General features: G+C 38.0%; 1 protein-coding gene across 5 annotated transcripts in view; it reads left to right on the top strand.

Moving 5' to 3' along the window:
- ITPK1 (inositol-tetrakisphosphate 1-kinase) overlaps positions 1-23,525 on the top strand; it is a 416,475-nt gene that overhangs the window by 45,569 nt on the left and 347,381 nt on the right. For 4 of the 5 annotated variants that reach the window (XR_011970463.1, XM_072624303.1, XM_072624305.1 and 1 more), the window contains exon 3: positions 21,392-21,416. The exons of the other annotated variant lie outside the window; for it this stretch is intronic. Coding sequence is in view for 3 of the 4 variants with exons in the window: in XM_072624303.1 (XP_072480404.1) it covers positions 21,392-21,416 (25 nt within the window). In the remaining variant the exon portion in view is untranslated. The remainder of the gene's footprint in view (positions 1-21,391; positions 21,417-23,525) is intronic. 5 annotated transcript variants of the gene reach the window in all.

Raw genomic sequence — 23,525 nt, forward strand, 5'->3', positions numbered from 1 at the left:
AGGAGGTAGGAGTAATGCATAATGAAAATGTAAAGATCATTTGGGGTTAGAATCAGGTGTGGGGAACCTGTGACCTCAAGGCCACATGTGGCCCTCTAGGTCCTCGGGTGCGGCCGTGTGACTGAATCCAGATTTGTTCTGTAAAATTTGGACTCAGTCACAGGGCCGCACCCGAGGACCTAGAGGGCCACATGTGGCCTTGAGGTCACAGGTTCCTCACACCTGGAGATTGTGAAGGACTTTAAAAGCTTAACAAAAGAGTTTATATTTGATCCTAGAGGTAATATGAAGCCACTGGAATTGGTTGAGTAGAGGAGTCACATGATCTAACTATACTTAAGGAAAATTACTTTGGTCACTGTGTGTAGGAGTGATGAGAGTCTCTTGAGGTAGGGAGACCAGTTAGGGGACTGTTGAAGGTGTCTAGGTGAACAGTTGTGAGGGCTTGAATTAGGGTGATGATTGTGTGGATGAAGAGAAAGGGTCAGAAGATGCCCCAGTTCATAGAATGATAGAATATCAGAGTCATGAAGGGACTGCAGGTCATCTAGACCAACCTGCACCTGAACTTGTAATCTTGACAAGTGGGCATCCAAGCTCTGCTCAAAGGCATTTAGTGAGGGGGAACCATTATATCTTATTCCACTTTTGAACTGCTCAATTAGGAACATTTTCTCATATGATGAGCCAATATCTTTCTTTGTAATGTCTATCCATTGGTCCTAATTTTGCATTCTGGGGCCAAACAGAGTCTTTAGATACTTGAAATCAGCTTTTATGTGTCCCGAGTCTTCCCTTAGCTAAGCTAATGTTTCCAGTTCTGTCAAATAAGAGTCTTAGCAAATAATATCAACTGTTAAGTGGAAGCCCCTCTGCATGAATTTGTTTGCTGTGGTTAACCCCAAAAGACTTATTTTGCATATTTTATTAATAGACTCTTAGAGTTGGAAGGACCAGTTCCTCCAAAAACAGAATTCCTTGCATGACTTTGCTGTACAACCCATTCGTTTACTGGACAATTCTAATAAGAAATACTAAGCAAAAATCAAGCTATAAACTGCTTTTTTTAGTGTTTCCATACAGGCTTTCTGAACCTCAGTTTCCTTAGTTATACAATTCAAATAATAATACTTGCATAGCCTATTTCAAATATATCTTGTGAAGAAAGCTTAAAGCATTATATCAATGAATTGTCTTTATTATTAACATCATCATTCTGCCTTTTTCTCCCCTGGGTTCCTTCTCTCTGTCCATGGTAATCTGTGATAAATCACATTTGTGTAGCACGCGGCAATTTACAAAGCACTTTTTTTTATACCAACATGAAATAGGCAGCGCAAGTCTTAGTATGAAGTAGGGGTTGTTGGCATTTGGTGATCATCTCTAAGGTCCTAGCGTTAAGATTCTGTGATTTTGTGATTTTCTTTTTAAGAGACCTAAAATGACATCTGTGACCACACTGGTAGTACGGAGTAAGCATTAAAACTAGATCTTGACCTTAGGTCTTATCCAAGTTTGAGGCTCTTTCTGCTATACCATCGGTTCCTAAATTCATAACTATAATCTAGCAAATATAGTTTCATCATTTATTTGCTATTAACCTAATAATAATAACTAGTCTTTATATAGCACTTTGAAGTTTGCAAAATGATTTATAAATATTATCTTCACAACAACTCTGGGAGGGTTAGGTGCTATTATTCCTATTTTACAGATGAGGAAACTGAGGCAGACTGAAGTTTAAGTGACTTGCCTAGTGTCCCACTGCATATTAAGTGTCTAAGTTTGGGTTTGATCTCAGGTCTTCTTGACTCCAGGTCTAGGACCCTGTTCATTGTGTCACCTAGCTGCCCCTCTCTAATGAGAGCTACTTAGTGGACTGGGACCCTTAGAAAAAACAACACACACCAAAACCAACACGAGAGTGAACTTTTGAAAATAGCAAATAAAAAACAATTGGGCTCCACCACTTATTAGCTTTGTGGCCTTGAATAAATCATTTTAACTCCCAGAGACTTACTTTCCTCACTTTTATTTATTTATTTATTTTTTTAAATTTTTTTTTATTTTTTAATTTTTTAATTTTTTTAATGTTTAACAATCACTGCCATACAATTGTGATTTTATCCCTCCCCACCCACCCCCCACTACCTCCCTCCCTCCCCACGACTGCATACAATTCTGTATAGATTCTACATATACTTTCCTATTGAGTATATTTTCACTATAGTCATGCTATGTAGTCAGACTAAGATAAATGAAAGAATCCGTATAACAAATCAGAACATGATACACAAACAGGTACACATACACAAACATGATCTGCTACATTAAGTGAGTGACTTCCATATTTCTCTCTCTGAGTGTGGAAGGCATTTTGCCTTGAGGTCCACCATTGGGATTTTTTTTTTTTTTCAGAAGTTCTTGTGTTATTACAAAAATCTAAGTCTACCAGAAAAAACTCTCACACACTGTGGTTGTTGCTGTGCATAAAGTTCTCCTGGTTCTGCTCCTTTCACTCAGCATTTCCTCACTTTTAAAATGAAAGAATTAATTTAAATCACCTCTAAATCTGTGTCAATTATGACATTTTGTTCTCCTTTACATTTCTGATATTCTGTGACTTTTGGGTTCCTGCAATCTCTGATGTTCTTTGTCCTGAGGTTTCTTCTAACTTTGATATACTGGGATATTGTGAATTGGCAAACAAGTTTCAGTTCAGGTACTGTAGTTTCTAATGGGTAAGTCCAGTGCAGTGTTGACAAGATAAATCACCCAAAATTCCCTATTTTTGTAGAGTTCCTGGAGGGTAGAAACCCCTTGCTGTTGGACTCCTCTTGTCCTTGGCTTATGTCCTGATTATATTGCTGCCTTTCAGTTATGTGTGTGTATATCTCCCCTGCCACTCTTCCCTCCTTTCTCCTTCCCCCAGGCAGGCAGGTGGCACCAGGTAATCTAATATGTTGAGAGAATGTCTGCCTTGTATGATTCTATTGTTGGCATCTTTAATATACTCAACTGTGATTTTCCCCATCAACTGAAAGGATGAATAATTGCAAATGAAAAAAATTTCAGTTCTGAAAAAGACATATGGTTGTCCCCAGTTTATCTCTTTTCTCCCCAGAGCTGTCCAAACAATTCAAATATTTGTACTAGATTGAAAATTCTGTTAGCATGTTTCTTTTCTATTGGACCATTTGTATATCTGGCACTATTAATAAGAGTAAAATCCAAAATTGAAAAAGTAAACACATGATAAACCAAGCCTAGGATTCATCTTGATGTTAAGTCTGGGGAGTAGTGACAAAATTGGGAGCTGTGGCAGATATCTGGAAGTTAATAGGGCATGGGGAATTTAAGATTTGTAAACAAAAGAAAGGCTGAGAGAGGTGAAAGAAACAGCTAACTATCTGTTTAGTTTCTCATTTTGCCTCTAAGAAATGTAATTTACTGGGATTCCTAGACTTAGAGTATTAGGGCTAAAAGGAATTTTAGAACACAGAATGTTAGCATACACAAAAGATACCGTTAACCCTGGAAAAGGCTTATGACATGTTAAAAACATTTATGGCAGCACTTTAATAGTGGGCTAGAACTGGAAGGAAAGTTGTTGCTCATCTTTGGGAGAATGACTGAACCAACTGTGGAATATGAATGTAATGAAATATTATGTTGTAAGAGATTATATGAGAATTCATTAAGACTTGTTAAGAACTGATACTTAGCAAAGTAAGCAGAACAAAGAGAACGTTATTAGACTTAACAGAACAGAGATTGCTGTAGTTGGAAGGGACCTCAGAACATAGACTCTTAGAATATAGAATTCTGTAGAATGTTAGAATTCTACTTTTAGAGTATGGAATGTAGTTATGTCATTCAACACTCTTAGTAACATAATTGGGATCAGAATCTAGCTCTCCTTATTTCCATTTTGCAGTTAAAAAACCCCCAAAAACTAATAAGCTGTCAAGCTATCATGACAAACAAGTATGGTGCATAGATCTTCTGTATTTTATGTGACAATTTCTTCCCAGTATTACTACTTCCAACCCTTACTATGAAGCCTCTCGTAACAGAGAAATAATTCAGCAAAAAACCCCAAATGACTGTGTCTGTCAGTTCACCCCTCATTCTTTCTCTCGTTGCCACCCCCCTCATCTCAATCAGGGAATAGCAGAGCAGCAGGGGAATTCAGAGAACATACAATCCAAATGGCAAATGAACAAGAATCCTTGCTATAGATTGCCTGCTAAGTCGTCATCAACGAGAGGGAAGGCTTTCATCTTGTTTCTGGTAGTTGTATTCACTGAGTTCATTGACTTTTTATTGTTTGTTCTTATTATTCATTTTAGTCATGGATTTTTTTTCTTTTGGTTCTGCTATCTTCATTCTGCATCAGTTCATATAATAATAATATAATGCTTTAGGGTTTGGAAAGCAATAATGTGCTATTATAATTATTAGCCGCGTTTACAGATGAGGGAATTGGGGCAAGCAGAAGTTAAATCATTTGCCCAGGATCACACAGCTAATAATTGTCTGAGGTCGGATTTAAACTCAAGTCTTCCTGACTTTGGTTCTGGCATTCTTTTCACTTCCCTCCAGGTTTCTCTGAATTCTTGATTGTCGATTGCTTCTTATAGTCTAATGATATTTTATTAATTTAAATCATGATTTATTAAGCCATTCTCCAACTGATGTGGGTGCACCTGCTTAGAAGACATAGTAACAAAACTGGAGGCATGTCTAGAAGAGGGTACTAGGATGGTGAGGACTGCAGGTCATGACACATGAGGATCAGTTGAAACTTGGGATATTTAGCCTATAGATTGCAAAGACTTGAAGGGAGGTAATGGTGGGACACAGTAGATATATTAAAATATTTGAAAGGTTGTCATGTGGAACTAGGATTAGAGTTGTTCTGATTGGCTGCTGGCTGAATAGAGAAAAACTAGGAAAGTTCCAGTGAGGCATAATGCATTTTGGTTTAACAATTTCTTAACAGAACTAGCTCCATGGGAAATGGAGATAGGTGATGATGGTGGTCATTAGTAATCTGAGGAAGTAGTGATGTCTCATCATTGAAGGAGACTGAGTGACTTTTGGGGGGATGTTTTAGAAGGAAATTGGACTCTTGAAGCCCTTCCAACTCTTAAGACTTTGATTTTTTGTAACTGTTTCTTTACATCTGCTATCTTCCTACTGGGCAACTTGAAGGGGAGAAGAGGAAGCTCAGGGCAAACCTTTTGTGTGGGCTTCTAGGAAAGATATTTTTCCTGTTCCCTGAAAGGCCAAAGCCCAGACTCTTCTATAGCAGGAGTAAGAAATGTCTTTCATCCTTAAGTTTCTCTTTTGGGACAAAACAGTAGACAGGCATTGTCTAGGGGAAGAGAAAAGGAAGGAGAAAGGGAATTTGATAAGAAGGGAAGAAAATATCTTTTTTACTCTTTTAGGTATTTCCTATTATTTATGGTCCTTAAAAAAAATCTAGCCTGTAAACCCCAAGGTATCTTGGAAAGTTTCAGTGATCAAAACCCAAATCACTCTGGCTCTCTTTGATTGGCCAACAATGGTTGGTTGTTGTCCTTAGTTCTTGAAGACAACCTACATGACATCACTGTGTTAGGGTCAAGTTGTAACTTGCGTCCAACTGTGCCTGATCAGACCAACATGGGCTTGGATACTCTACCACGGTTCAGGTATGATGGTCCCTGTGAACATTTGGAGTGGATCCTCTAAGTTGTATGTGTCTTGCATTTCTTTTGAGGTACTTTAATTCTGCTTTGTTCTACACCTTCTCTGATGATTTTGCTCATCTGGGTCGAAACACCCACAAACATCAAGACTGGTTTGGCAAAAATGATAAGGAATTTAGAAACTCCTAAGTGGGAAAAAAAACCTCCAAATCCAAGAACTCCGCCTGATTTACCAGCAGTTTGGCTAACTATAGGTCCCAGGTCAAGCCCCACATGGTCATTGTTTGGGCACTGAGTTTGGGCTCAGAGTGAATGTAAATAGCAGTTGTTTCTATTTTGGCCAGAAACCCTGAGGGCCTTCTCCTCTCCCGTTGACTTTTTTTTTTTTTTTGACTAGGTAAAAGAGGCCATTATCTGCCTTAATTCAGTCATTATTAATTCAGTGATTAATCACTGAATAGGCATTGCCTCAGTCTAAGCGAGACCTGTCAAAGACTTTACCTTAAAAGGTCAAGGTCTCCCTGCATGCAAGGCCGTCTCCAGCCATCTTGATTTATATTTGACCTCTGGATGGGTGGAGGATGAGAGGGTGTGGGTGAGGCTGGTGACTGCACATCTCTTCCTCACTTAAATCCAATTCACTTGCATGTCATGGCATCATCTCCCTGTCGTCCTGGTCCTCTTGGAGAATGAAGGACAAACAACAACATTATTTATGGACGCATTCAAGACCCATTCGTAATCATGCTAACCTTCAATGATTTTTCCTTTAGACTCATGTAGCATTTATTATTTTGAACCATATATACTTTAGTACTTGATTTGTCCAACAGGTGTTTGAAGGTTGTTGTCTAGTGTAGCGGTTTCCATTGTGGGACCCCTTTTAAGGGTGTGTGTGTGATAACCAATCTGAGGATGGGGAGATATCCCATTCCATTTTTCCTATGGTCATCAATCATGAGGCTTGTCTTCCAACATTCCACTCTTCCTCTTCCGAGCTTGTCTTCAGCCCCAGACATTTATAACCTAAACTAACCATTACCCACAGCATCTGTAGCAGGTGCCATAAGGAAAATTCCATCCTCACTCTCTTCCCTCCCAGGTGAGATCTTTGTATTCCTCAGCAGTGACCTGGTGAGTAAGATCCCCCGCCTCCCTCTTTTTCATTTTGGGTGGGACAGAGTGAGTCATACAGGATGAGCAGGCATGGATGGATTGTGAGCTGGATCTCAGTACAGAGAGGCAAATTTAGGCCTGTTTTCAGGGAAAATGTCCTAATAATGAGAGCTGTTCAAAGGTGAAATGGACTGCTTTGAGAAATAGTGGGTTCTCTTTCCCTGTAGGTCTTCATGCAGAGACTGGGTGCCTATTTGTTCAGATAAGTTACATTGGGGATGGCCCCTAAAGTCCCTTCTAACTTAAAATCTATGATTCTGTAATCTTCCACAGACATACTCCTATTTCATACTTGCTTGTTATTGTTGAGAGAATTGCCACGTTGTCATGATCTTGGGGATGATGAAGCAGTGGAGCCAGGTGGGAGATGAAGTTATTTTTTTTTCTTCACAAAAATGTTATTTATTTTCTTACATTGTTATAGGTTTATTATTTCAAATGAATTAATATTTTAAAGTTTATCAGTTTTAATTCTAAAATGGTAAATACTGATAGATATAACCCACATAAACAAAAATTCTTTGTGGAGTAGTCAGTAATTTTGTAGAGTTTAAAGTGGTCCTGAGACCAAAAAGTTTGAGAACTGCTGGCCTTAGACCATCGATTAGATTTGCTCAAGGTCACACAGCCAGTGTGTATCTAAGATGGGACTTGAAACCAGGTCTACCTATTTCTGAGGCCATCTTTCTTTCTGCTTTGCCACACTACTCTACTACATCTATGTAATTTATGAAGAAGTAAATATATGCACCTTGGAGGTATGTACTCAAATTTTGTTTCATTGTTAGGAATGCATGATCAAAAAAGATTGGTGACTACTGCTCTAGTTCATTGAGTTGCTTCACCTGGAGAGGACCATCCATCATAGAATATTAGTTAGAATTCAGGGGTGCGCAACGTTGGAGATTATTCAGTTCCATTTTAGATGTGAGGAAATGGGATCCCAGGTACAGGAACTATTAAGTCATTACAGGATCTCAAAGTTGGAACGATCCTGAAGGCCATTTCCCTCTCTGTAATTATCATCCAATACTCATACAGCTTCTACTTGAAGAAAGCCCCACTACCTCCTGAGGTAGTCCATCCTACTTCTGGACAGCTGACTTAGGGATTTTCCTTACTAGTTCACCCCAACTTCCTATTGCTTTTGACTCTCATCTGTGGCTGAGCAGAACAAATCTAATGCCTCTTATATTTGATAATACTAAATATATTTGAAAGTTCCCACTCCCATCCCCCCCACCTAAGTTTTTCTTTTCTTGACTTTTCAGTGAAAGTACCTTCAGTGGAACTTTCTGTGGCATGATCTCTCGTTTTGTCATCATCTTGGTTATTCTTTTTCTGGCAGTGTGCTAGTTCCTTGAGTTCTAGTCTCATGCTTTTTTGGTAGTCCGATTTATTAGATTCACTTGTTGATTCAACATTTATTATAATGACCTTCTCATAAAGGTGAAGAGCCTTCCCCCAAAGTGACACTCTAAACTTCTATGTATATGTCTTGAATTCCTCAGAAATCTGTAAGTTCTTAAGTTGCATGTAATCATATCTCATGTCTGGGTCCAAGTTTCTGCATTAGTGAAATGAAAGGATTGGGTTGAATAACTACTAAGATCTTTTCTAGCTTTTAAGCGGTCTTCGATTTTTCTCAAGGAATAAATAAATAATACGTTTCCTGTCTTCAAAGTGTTTACAGTTTCCTGGGCAAGTAATAGCAGATACTTTTGATCTAGTCTATGGTGTCATAATTTATGCTCATATTTTGATCATCCAGAGTGAACTCTGAGGTTTTCTTAGCAACCTACTGCTATATATATCTCTTAACAAAACACAGAACAGAATAGAAAAGTTATCTTTAAGATTATCTATTTGATACATGTTGTGGTATGGTGGAAAGAGCCCTAGACTTCCAGTTAGGAGACCTAGGTTCAAATCTTTACTACTACCATCTAATTAACTGGGTATCGACTAGCCCCTTCTCCTTTCTTAGCCTCCATTTCACTGGAAATAGGGATAACTTAGCTTCCTAATAAGGAGAAGTATCCAATGGTTTTGAGACAAGCTCATTATATACCATACAGCACTAAATAAATACTGGTTCATTTCTTAGATCCTATTTTCTCTTTTCTAAAAATGCAGACATTAATTTTTTTAGCTATTAAAAGGTTTTTATATAGTAGTATGAGTTTTCCAAAAAGTTATTTTTTAAAAAAATTATAAACTTAACAAACACCAAAAACTGGAAAATTTTCATTTGCAGAGAGAAGACTACAAATTAAACTGCCACTGTGTAAGGCTTGGATTTTTTTTCAACATTTCAGATTTAACGTGATATTTCCACGTGTCTCTTCTGAAATTTCTTCTGATTTGTTTTTGTTGTTTTTAAAAAAAATCCCTATTTTTAAAATGATTCATTGACTTTCTTTTTTGTTAATCACTGTCACTCCCTCCCTTCCTCCAAACTCCCTCCCTTACGGCACAGAGTCAAGCTAAATAGGCCCACACATTGTCCATGTCTCTAGAACTCTAGTCCACCACCTCTCTGCCAGGAGGTGGAAAGCTCAGTTCAACCTCAGTTTTCTGGAGTCTTGTCTTTCACAGTTGTATTGTTTTCCTGGTTCTTCTTACTTCAGTCTTCAGCAGCTACTAGAAATCCTTCCATATTTCTCTTCTATCATTTCTTATGGTACAGTAATCTTCCATTACATGAATATACTGTACTTTGTTCAGCTATTTCTCAGTTATTGGATACTCACTTTGTTTTGAATTCTTTGCTGCTCCATAAAGAGCCGATTTAATTGAATTCTTTAGGATAGAAGCCTAATAGTCGCGTTGTTGGATTAGTGGGTATGTAGAGCTTAGTGACTTTTGGGGATAGCTCCAAATTATTTTCCAGAACTTTTAGGCCATTTCTCAACTGCATAAACAAAGCATTAAGAGTGTCTCTCCTTCCATAAACCCTCCAACAATTATTATTTTCCTTTTTTGTTATCTTTGACAGTCTGTTGGATATGAAGTTGAGCATCAGAGTTCTTTTAATTTGCATTTCTCTTATTATTAGTGATTGAGAGTATTATTTTATAGCTTGCCTTTTTCACTCATTCAGTAAGCATGACTTACTCTGTGCCAAGCTCTGTGCTAAGTGCTGGGGATACAAAAAGAGGCAAAAGACATTCCTTACTTTCTTCATTTCTTTGACCATTTACCTTTTGGAAAACATCTCTTGTTCTAATATATTTGTATAAATCCTCTACATATCTTTGTGAAAGAAATTTGGTGTGAATATCTTCTCCCCTCCTTCCCAGTTAGCTTTCTTTTCTAATTCTAACTGCATTGATTTTGTTTGTGCAAAAAGCTTTTCAATTTCTTGTCTTAAAATTGACCATTCTGTTTCCTGTGATGTTTGTCCCTTGTTTGGAAAAGAACTCTTCCCTTATCCTTAGTTGTGAAAGATATTTCTGTCCTTGCTCCTCCAATTTGTTTATAATTTGACTTTTTGTATCTAGTTCAAGTGCCCATTTGAAGCTTATGATGGTATATGATTTGATTGGTTGAAACCTTGTTTCTATGAGATTGCATTCTAGTTTTCTGGAGGTCATCTGAGAGGTTAGGGCAGAACAGGTAGATTTGAAGATCATCAGCCCAGAGATGGTAATTAACAACATCATGGTAAAGACAAATAGCTGTGAAACTTACCAAGTCTGATCTGCATAGTGACTAACCACAGTTCCATGATGAAATAAGTTCTCCATTTCCAGAGATACGATAGACTCAGAATGCAGACTGAAGCATATTTTATTTTCTTTTTTTTGGTACATGGATCATGTGGAGATTTGTTTTGCTTGATTCTACATATTTTTATCAGGTTTTATTTTCTTTACCTTCTAAATGAATGGGGGTGGGGGAGGATCCGGGGGAGGACATGGAACAATCTCTGTTCTTAAGGACTTTATGTTATTCTGGGGGAACACATATGTACATAAATGAGTATAGAGTAAGGAAAACTGAAGAGGGGCCAAAGGAGAACAATAACAAAGGGTGACTAAAGGAGACTTCACTGTGGAGGTGGCACTTGAACTAAGGCCTGATTTTTGGGAGACCTTTAGGAGGCAGTGAACTTCAGATACCATGGCAGGGATAGCAGGTAAGAACTAACAAAGGAGGGAGGTAAAATAGAATATCAAGTTCAAGGGGTGACTCATAGCCCAGTGAGTCTTCATTTCTATAAAGTATTTTGTAATTGTATAAATAAGTAAATAGAGTTCTTTTGTGTTGGTATCTGAATTCCCAGATATTTTAAATATTCTGTAATTTTTTTGAATGGAATTTTGGTTTCTGCCTGTGAATATTCTCAAACTAACATCCTCAAACACTAGAGGGCCTTTCAAAAATAAAAACAGTGGACCTACTTGCTTTATTACTAATCTTACTGAAAAGACCTTTAGTGTTTCATAATATTAATATTATTAATGTTAATAATTATTTGCATTTCCTATCCTGCAATATTGTTCTTTCTAAAATGTCAAGGACTATAGAAATATGAGCTATTCTTTCCTTAGATGTAGCTTACTTCAAAGTCTAGTACATTTCTAAATAGTATTGAAATAACCTGTACTATTCCAATACTTTTAGGAATGTGAAACTTTCCATAGTTCTTTTTTCCTTTCTGTACAAAAGCTATTACTTAGATATCTTTTTGTTGATGAGCAAATATATTATTACTGGTATTTAAAATCTGACAGTTACCAAAGCTTTGTACAAATTGCTGGGAGAATGCTTGGTTTACCACTGTAATAATTGTTAATTTTCCAGCACTAAGTAGTTTTTAGCCTTTGGGTGCAGGTGCAGGAATTCTTCTTGTCTTCCATTGGTACAAGGCTGCATTTCAAGTCTGTGTTTCATCTACCGTGAAATTCTCCAGTATGAAGCCTGGATTGGATTCCCACGGCAGCTGTGTTGTTCTGAGAAATCCCCACCCTCCTCTTCCAGCTGTAAGAAGAAAGTTTCTTGGCTGTCTAAATAATAACCAGGCTGCTTAAAAATAGCAGTGTGTCTTCTGTGCTGGCCCCTCCTTGTAAGGGGAGCCCTAGAAGATGCTCCCTATTACTCCTAACCTGCTCTTTTTCGAACACTTGGCTGTTTTTCCTCTTGTTGGAATGGCTCAGCTGTCACTGGTGCTGTTCCACTCTCATTTGATTCTAGGGAGAAGCCCTAGTTTGTTAGTTTATAAAAGTTATTCTTGAATACTTGGAAGGTTCTGTGATTTTGTTGTACTGATTCTTCCATGGAGGTAGATTGTAACCTCTCCATGTCTTCATTTTTGTAAATTTCTTTGGCCAAAAATATTCAGGTCCAGGTGGTGAATCTCACCTAGCTGAGGTTAATGTTCTAGTGACAGTTTGCTGTTATACCATTACATTAACATACTGCATTTTGCTTAGCTGTTCCCCAATTGATGGATACCACCAGTCCTTTTGGTTCTTTGCTTCTCTAAAAAGTATTGCTATATAATTTGTTGCTTCATGTATAGAACTTTTCCACCCTTGGGATACGTGCCCAGTAATAGAATGATGGATTAAATAGTATGTACAATTTAGTGACTTTTTTATTAACAGAATAAGTAGACTTATTCTCAGCTTCCATTAATGTGTCTCTTTTAGGATGGGGGCTCCTCCAAATTTACGATTTTCATCTTTTGTTATCTTATGCTGAGTGTGAGGTGAAATCTGGGAGCTGTTTTAATTTTAATTTTTCTTACTGGTCATTTGGAGCATTTCCTATAGTTCTTGATAGCTTGCTATCTTTTTTTTTTCTTCAAAAACTACCCTTTTGAAAAATTAATGAACATAAAAGAATTTATTAAGGGCTGAGGAAGTGCCAGTTATTGTGTTAAGTGCTGGGGATAACAAATACAGAGGAGGATCACTTCCTATCCTCAAGGAACTAAAGGGTCCAACAAATATCAGGGAATGGTGGCTGGGGAAGGGATTTTTTGATGTGAGAAGTCACAGGGGATGTTGGATTTAGCCATAAAGCAGTCATACAATACATTCTTTGCTGAGTAATAGGATAATAGCAATAGAGATAATAACGGCCTCTACTTCCCAGGGTTGTTGTGTCACATAGTAAGGGCTAAATAGGCAGCTGCGACTTTTGTTATTCTTATTCTATATCTCTCCTCCCCTAACCTCAACCTTTATGACTCCTATTCCGTTGTTCATTTTACTCTATTACTACAGTGCCCATCCCTTGGTTTCTCAGAATGTTACTGTGAAATCCAGCATTTTTTTGTACATTGTACTTTTCTTAGGGTACTCATATTCCTTATTGTGATTCTTTGATCTTCAGAATGGCCCTGTAGTAGGTATGGTAGGCGTAGGTATGTTGGAAATATTTCTTTTCTATAGGCAAATGCTCTGACCATTCATTTCCTCAGTCTTCTTACTTTCCATGACCTGTTCTTTCACCTCACTTCATCCCCAAACAAAGATGGTCACACCTTTCATCCTGTGTTTTTCCACAGATGTACTATCTCCATGTTCATGGACTCTGAAATTCCCTTATCTGCTAACAGTCTGTTGCCTTTGCGCCTCTCCCTCTGCCTTCTAATACCAAAAACTCCATGTTCAAGAATTTGGAAATCCCCTTATCCTACCATAATCTATTGGTTTTTCCAGCTCTCTCTCTGCTTTCCCTTTACCAAACCCTACTTGTGACCTCCACTTCTTTGATCCTTCATTTCTCTCCCAGGTCATCTTCCTGTACTAGCCATTCTCTCCTCCCCCTTTACATTTTCATGACTCCTTTGCAAACAGTCAAGTTTACTCTTCTCTTGAGTCCCTGACTTTATCAATCACGATTGTGTCCTATCCCACATCAGTCTTGGATGACTCCCACCATCTGACACCTTTATTCCTACACACCTACTTCTGAAAGTAGGTGGAGAAAAACATGTAGCCATTCCCACTGGGTTTACTACCTCAACTGGGCCCTTACTGGTGCTAGGCAGTCCTTCTACACTTACTTTGTCAGCTCACCCTCCCATTCTTCAAAGCTGTGCTTCCAAACTTTTTCTTCTTGACTCACATCTTCCATGGCTCCCCCTTCCAGCTAAGAACTGTACCTCATGTTTCACGGAAAAAAAATAATCTATTTTTTGAGAACTATATCTTTTCTTCTCTTCCCCATCTCCTTTCATTCAGATGCCTTCTGCCACTATATCTTTCACCTTTGGCCTTACAATTTACCAAGACCCACCCTTCACTTGCATAAAGTAATCTTGTCCCTCTGACAGATTGATCCATCTATCACTTATCTATAATCTCTTCCTGTCTCTTCTCTCCCTACAAACCTGCTCATGTCTCCTCCATCCATAAAAACCCCTCACTTGATCCTTCCATCCCTACTATCTTATATCTTTTCTGTCCTTTGTGGCTACTTTCCTTAAAAAGACTGTTTACAATAAGTGCTTTTGCTGTCTCTCCTCTCATTTCTTAACCCATTATAGTCTGACTTCTGACTTACCATTTTATTAGATGCTTAATGAGGATTTATCCATGGACTGACTTAAAGCTCCCACTGTATTTACTAAGCCACTTAGTACTGTACCTGGCACATAGTAGGCACTTAGTATTTATTGACTGATTAATTTATAGTTATAATCCTCTTCTATACAGTCCCTTCTTTCATGGGTGACCATGGATGAATTTCATCGGGGGGTTTCCATTTTCAAGGCAGGCCAAGGCTAGCCAAGTTTTACTCCTTCCCAGCTGTTGATTTTTACCACCCTGCCCCCTTCTCTTTCATGAATATGCCCCTCCCTCTTTTTTGTGCTCTTTTCCCCCTTTGGAATGTAAATTCCTTGGGGATAGCAAGCATTTAACCTCTTGTTGCCTTGCCTTTGCTGGACCAGTTCCCAGCTCCACCAACTTAAAAGTGGTTAAAGTACCTGTTTTCCTGCAGCTCGTCCAACATTTGTCCTTTTTCCTTTTTGTAAACTTTGCCAATTTGGGTAGAAGATGGTTTCTTCAGAGTTTTAATTTGCATTTCTTTCATTGTTAGAGATTTAGAGAATTTTTTCATGTGACTAAAGATAGTGTGGGTTTCTAACTCTGAAAATTGCCTGTTTATATCATTTGATCATTTATCAATTATGGATAATTTGCTGTTCTAAGATCTTCTTAAATTCTTCAAATCTGTGAGCCTGTAATTCTTCACTAAATAGCTTTTGAAGAATCTTATTTGTAAATTATTTTAATTGGCACTGCCTTTGGTAAGGTGTGTGTGACCTACTTTTATAGCACCTTTGGTCTGAGAACAACCCAGAGGCTGTAACGATGAAAGGTCGGTGATTTATGTAATAGGTGTGTTCCTCAAGAATTCATTGTAAATAAAAAATTTGTAATAAATTGAAAGCTCATATTTTCCGTAGAAACTGAACTACATAAGGGGATATTAAGGTATTTTAAAAAGAGGATTTCTGCTCCTAGTTAATTTGTTTTGTAAATTTGTATTTTTAATCTCTTAATTTCAGAGAGAGGCATTATCCTGTAGTGAACAGAGAGAAATCTCTGAGTTGGGAAGAGCTGGGTTCAATCCCACTTCTGACACATAATAACTTTGTGATTTGGCCAAGTGACTTGGCCTGTAATTTGCATAAACAGTCACTGATCTGCATTACTTGAAAAAATTTCCTCACCTGGAGTACCCTATATCAGTGAAAGCATATTTCTGGACAAAGTTAAAATTTACATTATGTATCTTAAAGATTTTTTTTAATGCTTCCTTAAATAGCTCCAAATCTAGGAATCTTTCTGCCATCCATGGCTAGGGAAGAAAATATGGAAAATGGAAGAACATTTTGTGTTCATTTTTCATTGCCAAAGAAGACCATGCCATCAGAGACATGATGACATGACTTGCACTTGACTTTGTTTTGAGTGAGGGAGGGCTGTGCAGGTCCCCAGCCTCACTTCTCCTCCAGAGCCATCCGAATCCAGAGACCTGATATTCATCAGGATGATGCCCAGGATACACTGGGAAACCTTAGGCCCAGGTCTTTGCAGGCACTCACTTAGGGTGAGGCAATGCCCATTCATTGAGTAAGCCTGTTTAAGAAGTAACCAGGGCATGGCCCCTTTGAAAAAGAAAGATATCAGGCTGGGTGGGAAACAGCAACAGTTACTATTGTAACTCAGTAGCTAGGAGGGGCCCTATTGGTGTCCCAGCTTCAGAGTGCAGAAGGTTTAAGGTTTTGGGAGAGGACAGGATGGGAAAGGAGAGGAAGGGAAATAGGAAAGGAGCCAGTAAAACCCAAATCAACTGGGTATCTTTTGGCCATCCAAGTTTATCTTCCTTGGGAGAGGGAGAAGGAAGGGGAGGGGGAGGCTGACCGGAGAGGAGGAGGTGAGTTTGCCTATGGAAGAACGTATTGCAAAGGGGAATGGTTAGCATGGGCAAAATGAATGTTAATTTCATTCAACCGTTCATTTATGTCTCCGTTTGTGACTTGCATCTACTCCTGGATGTCCGTTTAGTTTCTCAACCTTAGAACATTGAAACTGATTTTGTTTTTCTCTTTAAAGTTGGTCTTCCTTCTGATATCACTGATTAGTTCCGTGACATCATCATTATCCAATTCATCCAATCCATCAGAATGTTCAAAATGTTAGATTTGTTATTGATTCTTTCTTCTCCATCTTCTCCTATACCACATAAAGACCAAGTGTTTATTTGACCAAAATAGATCAACTCTTGTCTATTCCACCTTCTTGCCAGCACCTGCTTTGACTAATGAAATAGCCTCCTTACAGGTTTTTCTAGGCTTTTCTCTCATTCTTCTCTAATGCAATCTTCATACCTCTGCTAAGTTGATCTTTTTATATAGATAAGCAAAGCTCTTTGCTAGAAAAAACAAACATCTCCATTGCCAAATGAGTAAAGTTTAAGTGTCCTTGCCTGCTATTCAATGGCCTTTTACAATTTAGTGCCACTCTATATTTTAAAAATTTATTTTATTTTGAACTTAAGCGCCAAGTAGAATAATTTCCATATAGAAAGTGAAACAGAAAATAAAATTGTATATGAAACTGTGAATTTCTACTATATACAGCTTGCCTTTTTAAAAAAAAAATACACTGTATACAACTTATAACATTGAAAGCTGTCCTACTTATCAATGTTTCCATCTGACCTTCCTTCTGTCTTCTAATGTATATTAAAAAAAAAAAAAAAAAAAGCTGCACTGACACTTTCTTTTTTCAATAGTGCATAAATGTTGCATTTTTTCCACAGGTCCTCCAACAGTTATTTTTCCTTTTTGGAGGATCATCTTTGCCAGTCTATTGGGTATGAGATAGAATTTCAGAGTTGCCTTAATTTTAATTTGTCTAATTATTTGTGATATGTGACATTTTACATGGTTATTTATAGCTTGAATGTCTTCTTTACAAAACTGCCTGCCTTTATGCTTTGATAACTGATCTATTGGGAAATGGCTTTTGTTTTTATGAATTTTAATTTTATCTTGGATATGAGACTTTGATCAAAGAAACTTGCTGTAAAGTTATTTTTCAAGTTAATCTTTTCTCATAACTTTGCCTTAGTTTTGTATAAAAACATAAATCTTTTGTATTAAAAACTCTCCATTTTATCTACTGTTATCTTCTGTCTCTTGTTTGATCATGTATTTTCTCTGTTTATAGCCAATGAAAGTTATTTCTTTCCATCTTCCTCTAGTTTATTTATGATATAACCTTTTATATTTAAGTTATGTATTTCTTTGCTTCCTTCCCTTTCCATCTTTATTTCATATTATCCTCTTTGTTGTAACTAAACGGGGTTGGTTCTAGCCTTCCTTGTGCCCAGAGGGCTGTCCTTCCCATACACCTGTCTTCTACTTATCTGTTTTCTGGAGCCAGTCTACCTGTCAGGCATTGTTTTAGATGTGGGAGATGTGAAGACATTCAGGTTTGAAATGTTTGGTAAGTTCAGTAATTTCAGCATTATAATGTGGGATTGGGACTCAGGAGAGAGAATAGGGTTCAATATCTAACTGTGGGAGTCATTAGCAAAGAAATAATTTCTGTCTTGGGCCTCTAATTTGTTTATATATTACTATGTCTAAGTCATGTATCCATTTGGATACATATCCATTTGGTATGTGTTTGGAGATGCTGGTCTGTAACCTAATTGCTGCCAGACTTCTTTCTACTTTGCCTAGAAATTTTTCAAATAATGAAGTTCTTACTGAAGTTTTTGGATTATTTGTTTCTGTAAGTTGTATACCTAATTAGGTATAATGTTTTGTAATATAGTTTAAGATCTGGTATGGCTAGCTGCCTTCCTTCTTATTTTTTCCCATCATTTCCCATGCATTTGTGAGTTTTGTTCCTTCAGACAAATTTGGTTGTTTGGAATGGCGTTGAATTTAGGTAGCATTGTCACTTTTATTATCTACGCTTAGCCTATTCAAGAGTAATTAGTATTTCACCAATTATTTAGGACTCTGTTTCTGAAAAAAAAAAAGATATATGGTTGAATTCATATAGTTCCTAGTTGAATCTTTTTAGATAGATTCTGAAATATTTTTTAGTTCCTGTAGTTATTTTGGATGGATTTTTTTATTTTTAGTTCTTCTGGCTAGGTTTTGTTGGTAACCTAAAACAATGATAATGATTTATGTGGATTTGTTTTTTAAACTGCCATTTTGCTGAAGTTATTTTTTCACTTAATTTTTAGTTGACTCTTGAAGTTTCTTCATGTACCCCAGCATATCAGCTACAAAACCCAGTCATTTTGTTTCTTCTTTGCCTATGCTTATCCCCTCACTTTCCTTTTTTTTTTTTTTATAAATTACTATAGCTGGTATTTCTGCCACTAGATTCCCCTCTGTTGGTAACTTTTCCCATTAGATCTCTCATTACTGTTTGGCACCTCTCATACAATTGTCATGTAATATTTTATATTTTTAGCTGTATATGTATGTGTCTTATCCCTTACTGGAGTAATTGAAATGAATGAAATTCAAACAGCTATTAAGCCCCTACCCAAAGGAACTGAGGGAATACATCATGCATACAATTCTATTATTGAGAGATAATTTGAGGAGAGATCTTGAATAACTTAAGCTCCTTGAGGTCAAGGTGTATGTCTTATCTAAACTTAGTGTGTTCCCCATTTTCTGACACAGTTTTCTGTAGGTGTTTGGTAGATGCTTAATGATAACGTCCCTTCAGGCTCTCACGTTCCATGGGAGTGCAGAGTGTTTCATTTGTTGTATTTGTGTCCCATGCTTAGTACAGTGCCTGACACAAAGCAGGCACTTGAGAAATGCTTTTTTTATTTACTCTGAGTTGATTCCCTTTTTCTGTAGCGTCTCTGGCTGATGATTATTGGTCTCACCTTCAATATTGCTGTTGACAGTGAGCTTGCTGTGTAATGAAACTAACCTTTTGCATTGCCGGATGACTCCTATTGTTAGAAAGTTCTTTTCCTTATGAGGAGCCAAATTCTGCCAGCCTGTAACCTCTAGACATTATTTCTGTGTGAAGAAGATGAAAATGTTGTACTTGGTGACAAGGCTTGAAAGTATTTAGATCTGTGGTGTTAGAGGGACTTCCACTGATGAGGTCATGGATCTGCCCCAGTATCAGAAACCATCCAAATAAATTTAGTTTGGCAGATGTGCTGAGATTTCTTTAAGTCTACTGGAAAAGGTGTGTAAACCTTTGCAGCATTGGCTTGGCAGGAGTGAGAGTTTGTAGGTGTTTATGGTCTGTGTTGGGTCTCAGAAGAGACATAAAAGCTGTGAAAGCAATTATCATACTACTATGCACAGAAACATTCTGCAAGGGATGGGGCTGGCCCCTTAGAGCATCAGTTAACCTACTTTCCTGTCAGAATCTGTGCAGACATGGTCAGGTTGGTTTATCTGTTACTGGTAAACTTCAAAGCAGTCACAAGGCTTGACTGATCAGGGGACATTTTCAAGAAAGGATTTCATTCCTTTACATGCCTTTTATTCTAGTTAACTTTGTTTGGTCAAAGCAATGTGGCCATAGGCCCTTGGGTAAAGTGTTTGCTATGTTTTGAAGGTGGTTAGTTTTATTCTCTTTAGGATGTTTAAATGTTTAACTGTGTATACATGCTAGGTACTTCTTTAGAAGCTTACGACACTATCCCTGCCCATGAAGAACTATTTGGGGAATAGTAACTTACATGAGTCTCTATGTGGGTATGTTTTAAGGTACTTATTTGTGTGGTGTGAATGTTAATAGGGAGTTTAGGCCCCCACCCTCTGTGTGTGTCATAGACTCCCTTTGGCAGTCTGGTGAAGCCTGTGGACATTCTGAGAATAATTTTTAAAAAATTCATAAATGAAGGAAATGCTAAATTTCGGTTAGAATTAAGTGAAAGCAAAGTTGTAGTTCTCTTTCCTCCCCACAATCCTCCCCCTCCCCTAAGTTCAGGGATTCCTTATCATGGACCCAGGGTTATGAACCCCTGTCATCAGAAATTCAGAGAGCTAGAGTAGATATCGAAGGATCTGGAGGATTTGGATAGGCAGATGGGGAAGGACATTCCAGGTGAAAAACTTGAGTAGTAGCAACAGAAGCAAAAATGAGTGGGATTTTACTAGTAGGGAGGGTTCTCCCTCCCCCCACCATTGACCTGAATAGTTGATGTTACCTAATGTATACATGAGGCTTGAGGAAAAGTTCAAATCGTTTAACAATTCAAGTTTATCTTCTATTTTCCTTTAAAACAAACAGTCAGTGGATGAAGTAAATGGGCACAGGGAGCAGAGTTGAACTTTCTGTCCCAGTATTTTCTTCCAAGTGATGGCCTAGATAAATATGAAACAGGCATCCTCCAATGTAGTGAGTTGTATTTCTAGTTAACAAAAATATGGGCTCACCCCAAACTCTCCATGTAGTCTAGCTTTTTTAAAATGCATGAAAGCATCATTTATTGCTACACCAGCACAGATTCCTGAGTTAAAGTGGGTATTCTTTCCTAGTTGTGGGTTGGACCAGATGACTATTGGGGTTCCTTCTGATTCTTCAAGGAGTGATACCCAAATGGTGGCTGTTTTTGTTTGATATACTGTAGTGTGGAGAGCCCTGGACTTGGAATCAGGGGCATAGTTTCAGCCCTAGCTTTACTTCTTAATCCCTGGATGACCTTGCCCAAGTTAATTTACCACTTTGAGCCTCCCTTTTGATTATCCCTAAAATGGAGATGATGCTCCTTGTGGCTCCCCACCTCACAGTTACTGTGAAGAAACATTTCAAAGCAATAAAAGGGTGCATGGATTTTTTTGGGAAGGTGAGGGGTGGGAGGTGAGTCTTTGTCTAGACCTCCCTGGTGTCTGTTTAGCTTCGGTGGAAGCTCCTTTTCTCTGTTTGTTTGATGCCCTTTGGTTCAGTCATGGGAAGAATTCATGCTCCTAGGTTTGACTCATTTTCTTGAGGCTGCTTCCTTATTTGTCAAAGTAACGTCTCTTTTTTCTTTCTTTACAGGAAAAGGGGCATAGAAGTTGTGCAGGTGAGTAAAGATTGTGCTGTGACTAATCTCTATTATGAAATCAACCTCCGGAACCTCCTAAGTCTAACCTCTTTCCCCTTTATCCTGGTAAAAGATTAGACTGATTCTCTTTTGGGGGCATCTTCCTAGTCTTCTTCTTCTCCCAAAGTACATCCCCCACCTTCCCCCCAATTCCTGTCAGTCTCTTAACCTTGGCACCAGTTTTACAGAGACAAGTAAGGCTGCCTTTATTGGGCATGGGAAAGAATTGCAGCATACTTCTGGTTAAGAAGTTATTCCAAGCTTTTGATTTTTTGCTTCCAGTGCTGTGGAACGGTTTCTAATCTTGTAGTCTATTTGGGGTGAGGGAGAAAGGGTTTGGTATATCAGCTTGTAAAGGAAGAGATGTCTGGATTGAATTTTGATAACTGAGTTGGGAGCTAAGGGATAGGGCAAGGACGTGAATCTCTTTGGAGTGATATGATCTGTCATTTGAGGCTATTTCTTTGTTTAATTCTCATCTTGAAGAACTGTCATTAGATATCTGATTTGTGTGGTAGAGAGGACCACATGCTTGACATGATAAGAGTAGGTTTCCTGTTGGCTTGAGAGTGAATCTGGTTTAGTAATGATCATGGTACAGAGAAATTTTAGGTGGTGGTGCCTAAATTTAGTTTTGGGAGGGAAACAGACATTTATTTCTGAGGCATGGAAGGGATGGGATAAACTGGAGGAATAGGGATGTCCAATTCAGTCCCAAGAGGAACTTTAATAAATAGAATAGAATCCCAAGTGATTTCTTTTACATGCATTATAAATGACTTTATTCTGGGATAATATTTTGAAATTCTTTTTTCTCTTGCTATTAAAACCATAGAACACACTCTTGTGTCTGGAGTATTGTTTATAGTGAGGTAGAAAGGAGAGTAGAGAGAGGAAAGTGGAGGCAGCAGAAGCAGTGTGTGATTATTTAGGATTCAGGTGTGGCAAATTTCTGCTCTCTAGCATCTGATTTACCCCAGAAAGGAGAAAGGCCCAGGAGTCTTAGTGCTTCTGGTTGTGATCCCAAGATCTAGGAAAAGTGGTACAAGTTATGATCCTTGGGGCCAACGTTGCGTCCTTTGGATCTGTCCCGGAGAAGGAACTATTTCCTTAGGAGTCTGAGGGCTGGTAAGGTCTAAGGCCCAGGGTTGGATCTTTGATAATATTTGTTATTCACTTGAAACAACAAAACTCATTAAGCCTTTTGGATAACTTTATATTGGAACACACAAACTGCCCAAACAACTCTACATCTTCTAATTACTGCCCCTAACCCCCTATCATCCTATATGCATTTGTCCCCATCTTTTATATAGTGTGTACTCTTTTTCTGGCTCTGCTTTTTACTTCCTATGATTTTATATAGCTACTTGTAGGCTTCTTTTTTATATTCCTCTTATTGAATTATAAGCAGCTTCCTATCACCTTCAGGATCAAATATAAAATCTTCTGCTCGGTGTTCAAAACCATTTGTAATCTAACCCTCTTCTACCTTTCCGTTCTTCTTATATCTTACTCCCCCAACACATTTTTTGATCTAGTGACGGTTGGTTCCTCCTGGCTGTTGTGTGAACAAGACAGTCCACCTGGGCATTTTCTTTGGCTGTCCCCCATTCCTGGAATTCTCTTCCTCCTCATCTCTACCTCCTTGGCTTCCCTGGTTTAATTCTAGTGCTGTCTTCCTTTTAATTATTTTTTTTTTTATCATGTGTGTAAGTTCTTTGTCTGCATTTGTTTGTGTATTGTTTGCTCCATTAGTTTGTAAGCTGCTTGTGACCAGGGACCATCTTTGCCTCTTTCAGTGACCTTAGAGCTTAGCATAATGCCTGACATTGAAGTCACTTAGTCAGTATTTATGGATTGATCAATAACTTTATATTGATATACTATTATTTTTTATTCATTTGACTTGTGTATTCCTTACAGAGCTACCACCAACCATGGTGGGGGGAGGAAGGAAAACTTGGAGGCAGGAAGGAGGATATGTCGGTAGCAGCCATTCTTTGTGCCATCTTGGCAGGATTGTAGATCAGAATCTTTGTTTTAAGGGGGTCCCAGAAATACTTATGTAGCACATAAAAATTAAGC

This window comes from Notamacropus eugenii, chromosome 7 (assembly GCF_028372415.1).
Source record: "Notamacropus eugenii isolate mMacEug1 chromosome 7, mMacEug1.pri_v2, whole genome shotgun sequence".
Lineage (NCBI taxonomy): Eukaryota > Metazoa > Chordata > Mammalia > Diprotodontia > Macropodidae > Notamacropus > Notamacropus eugenii.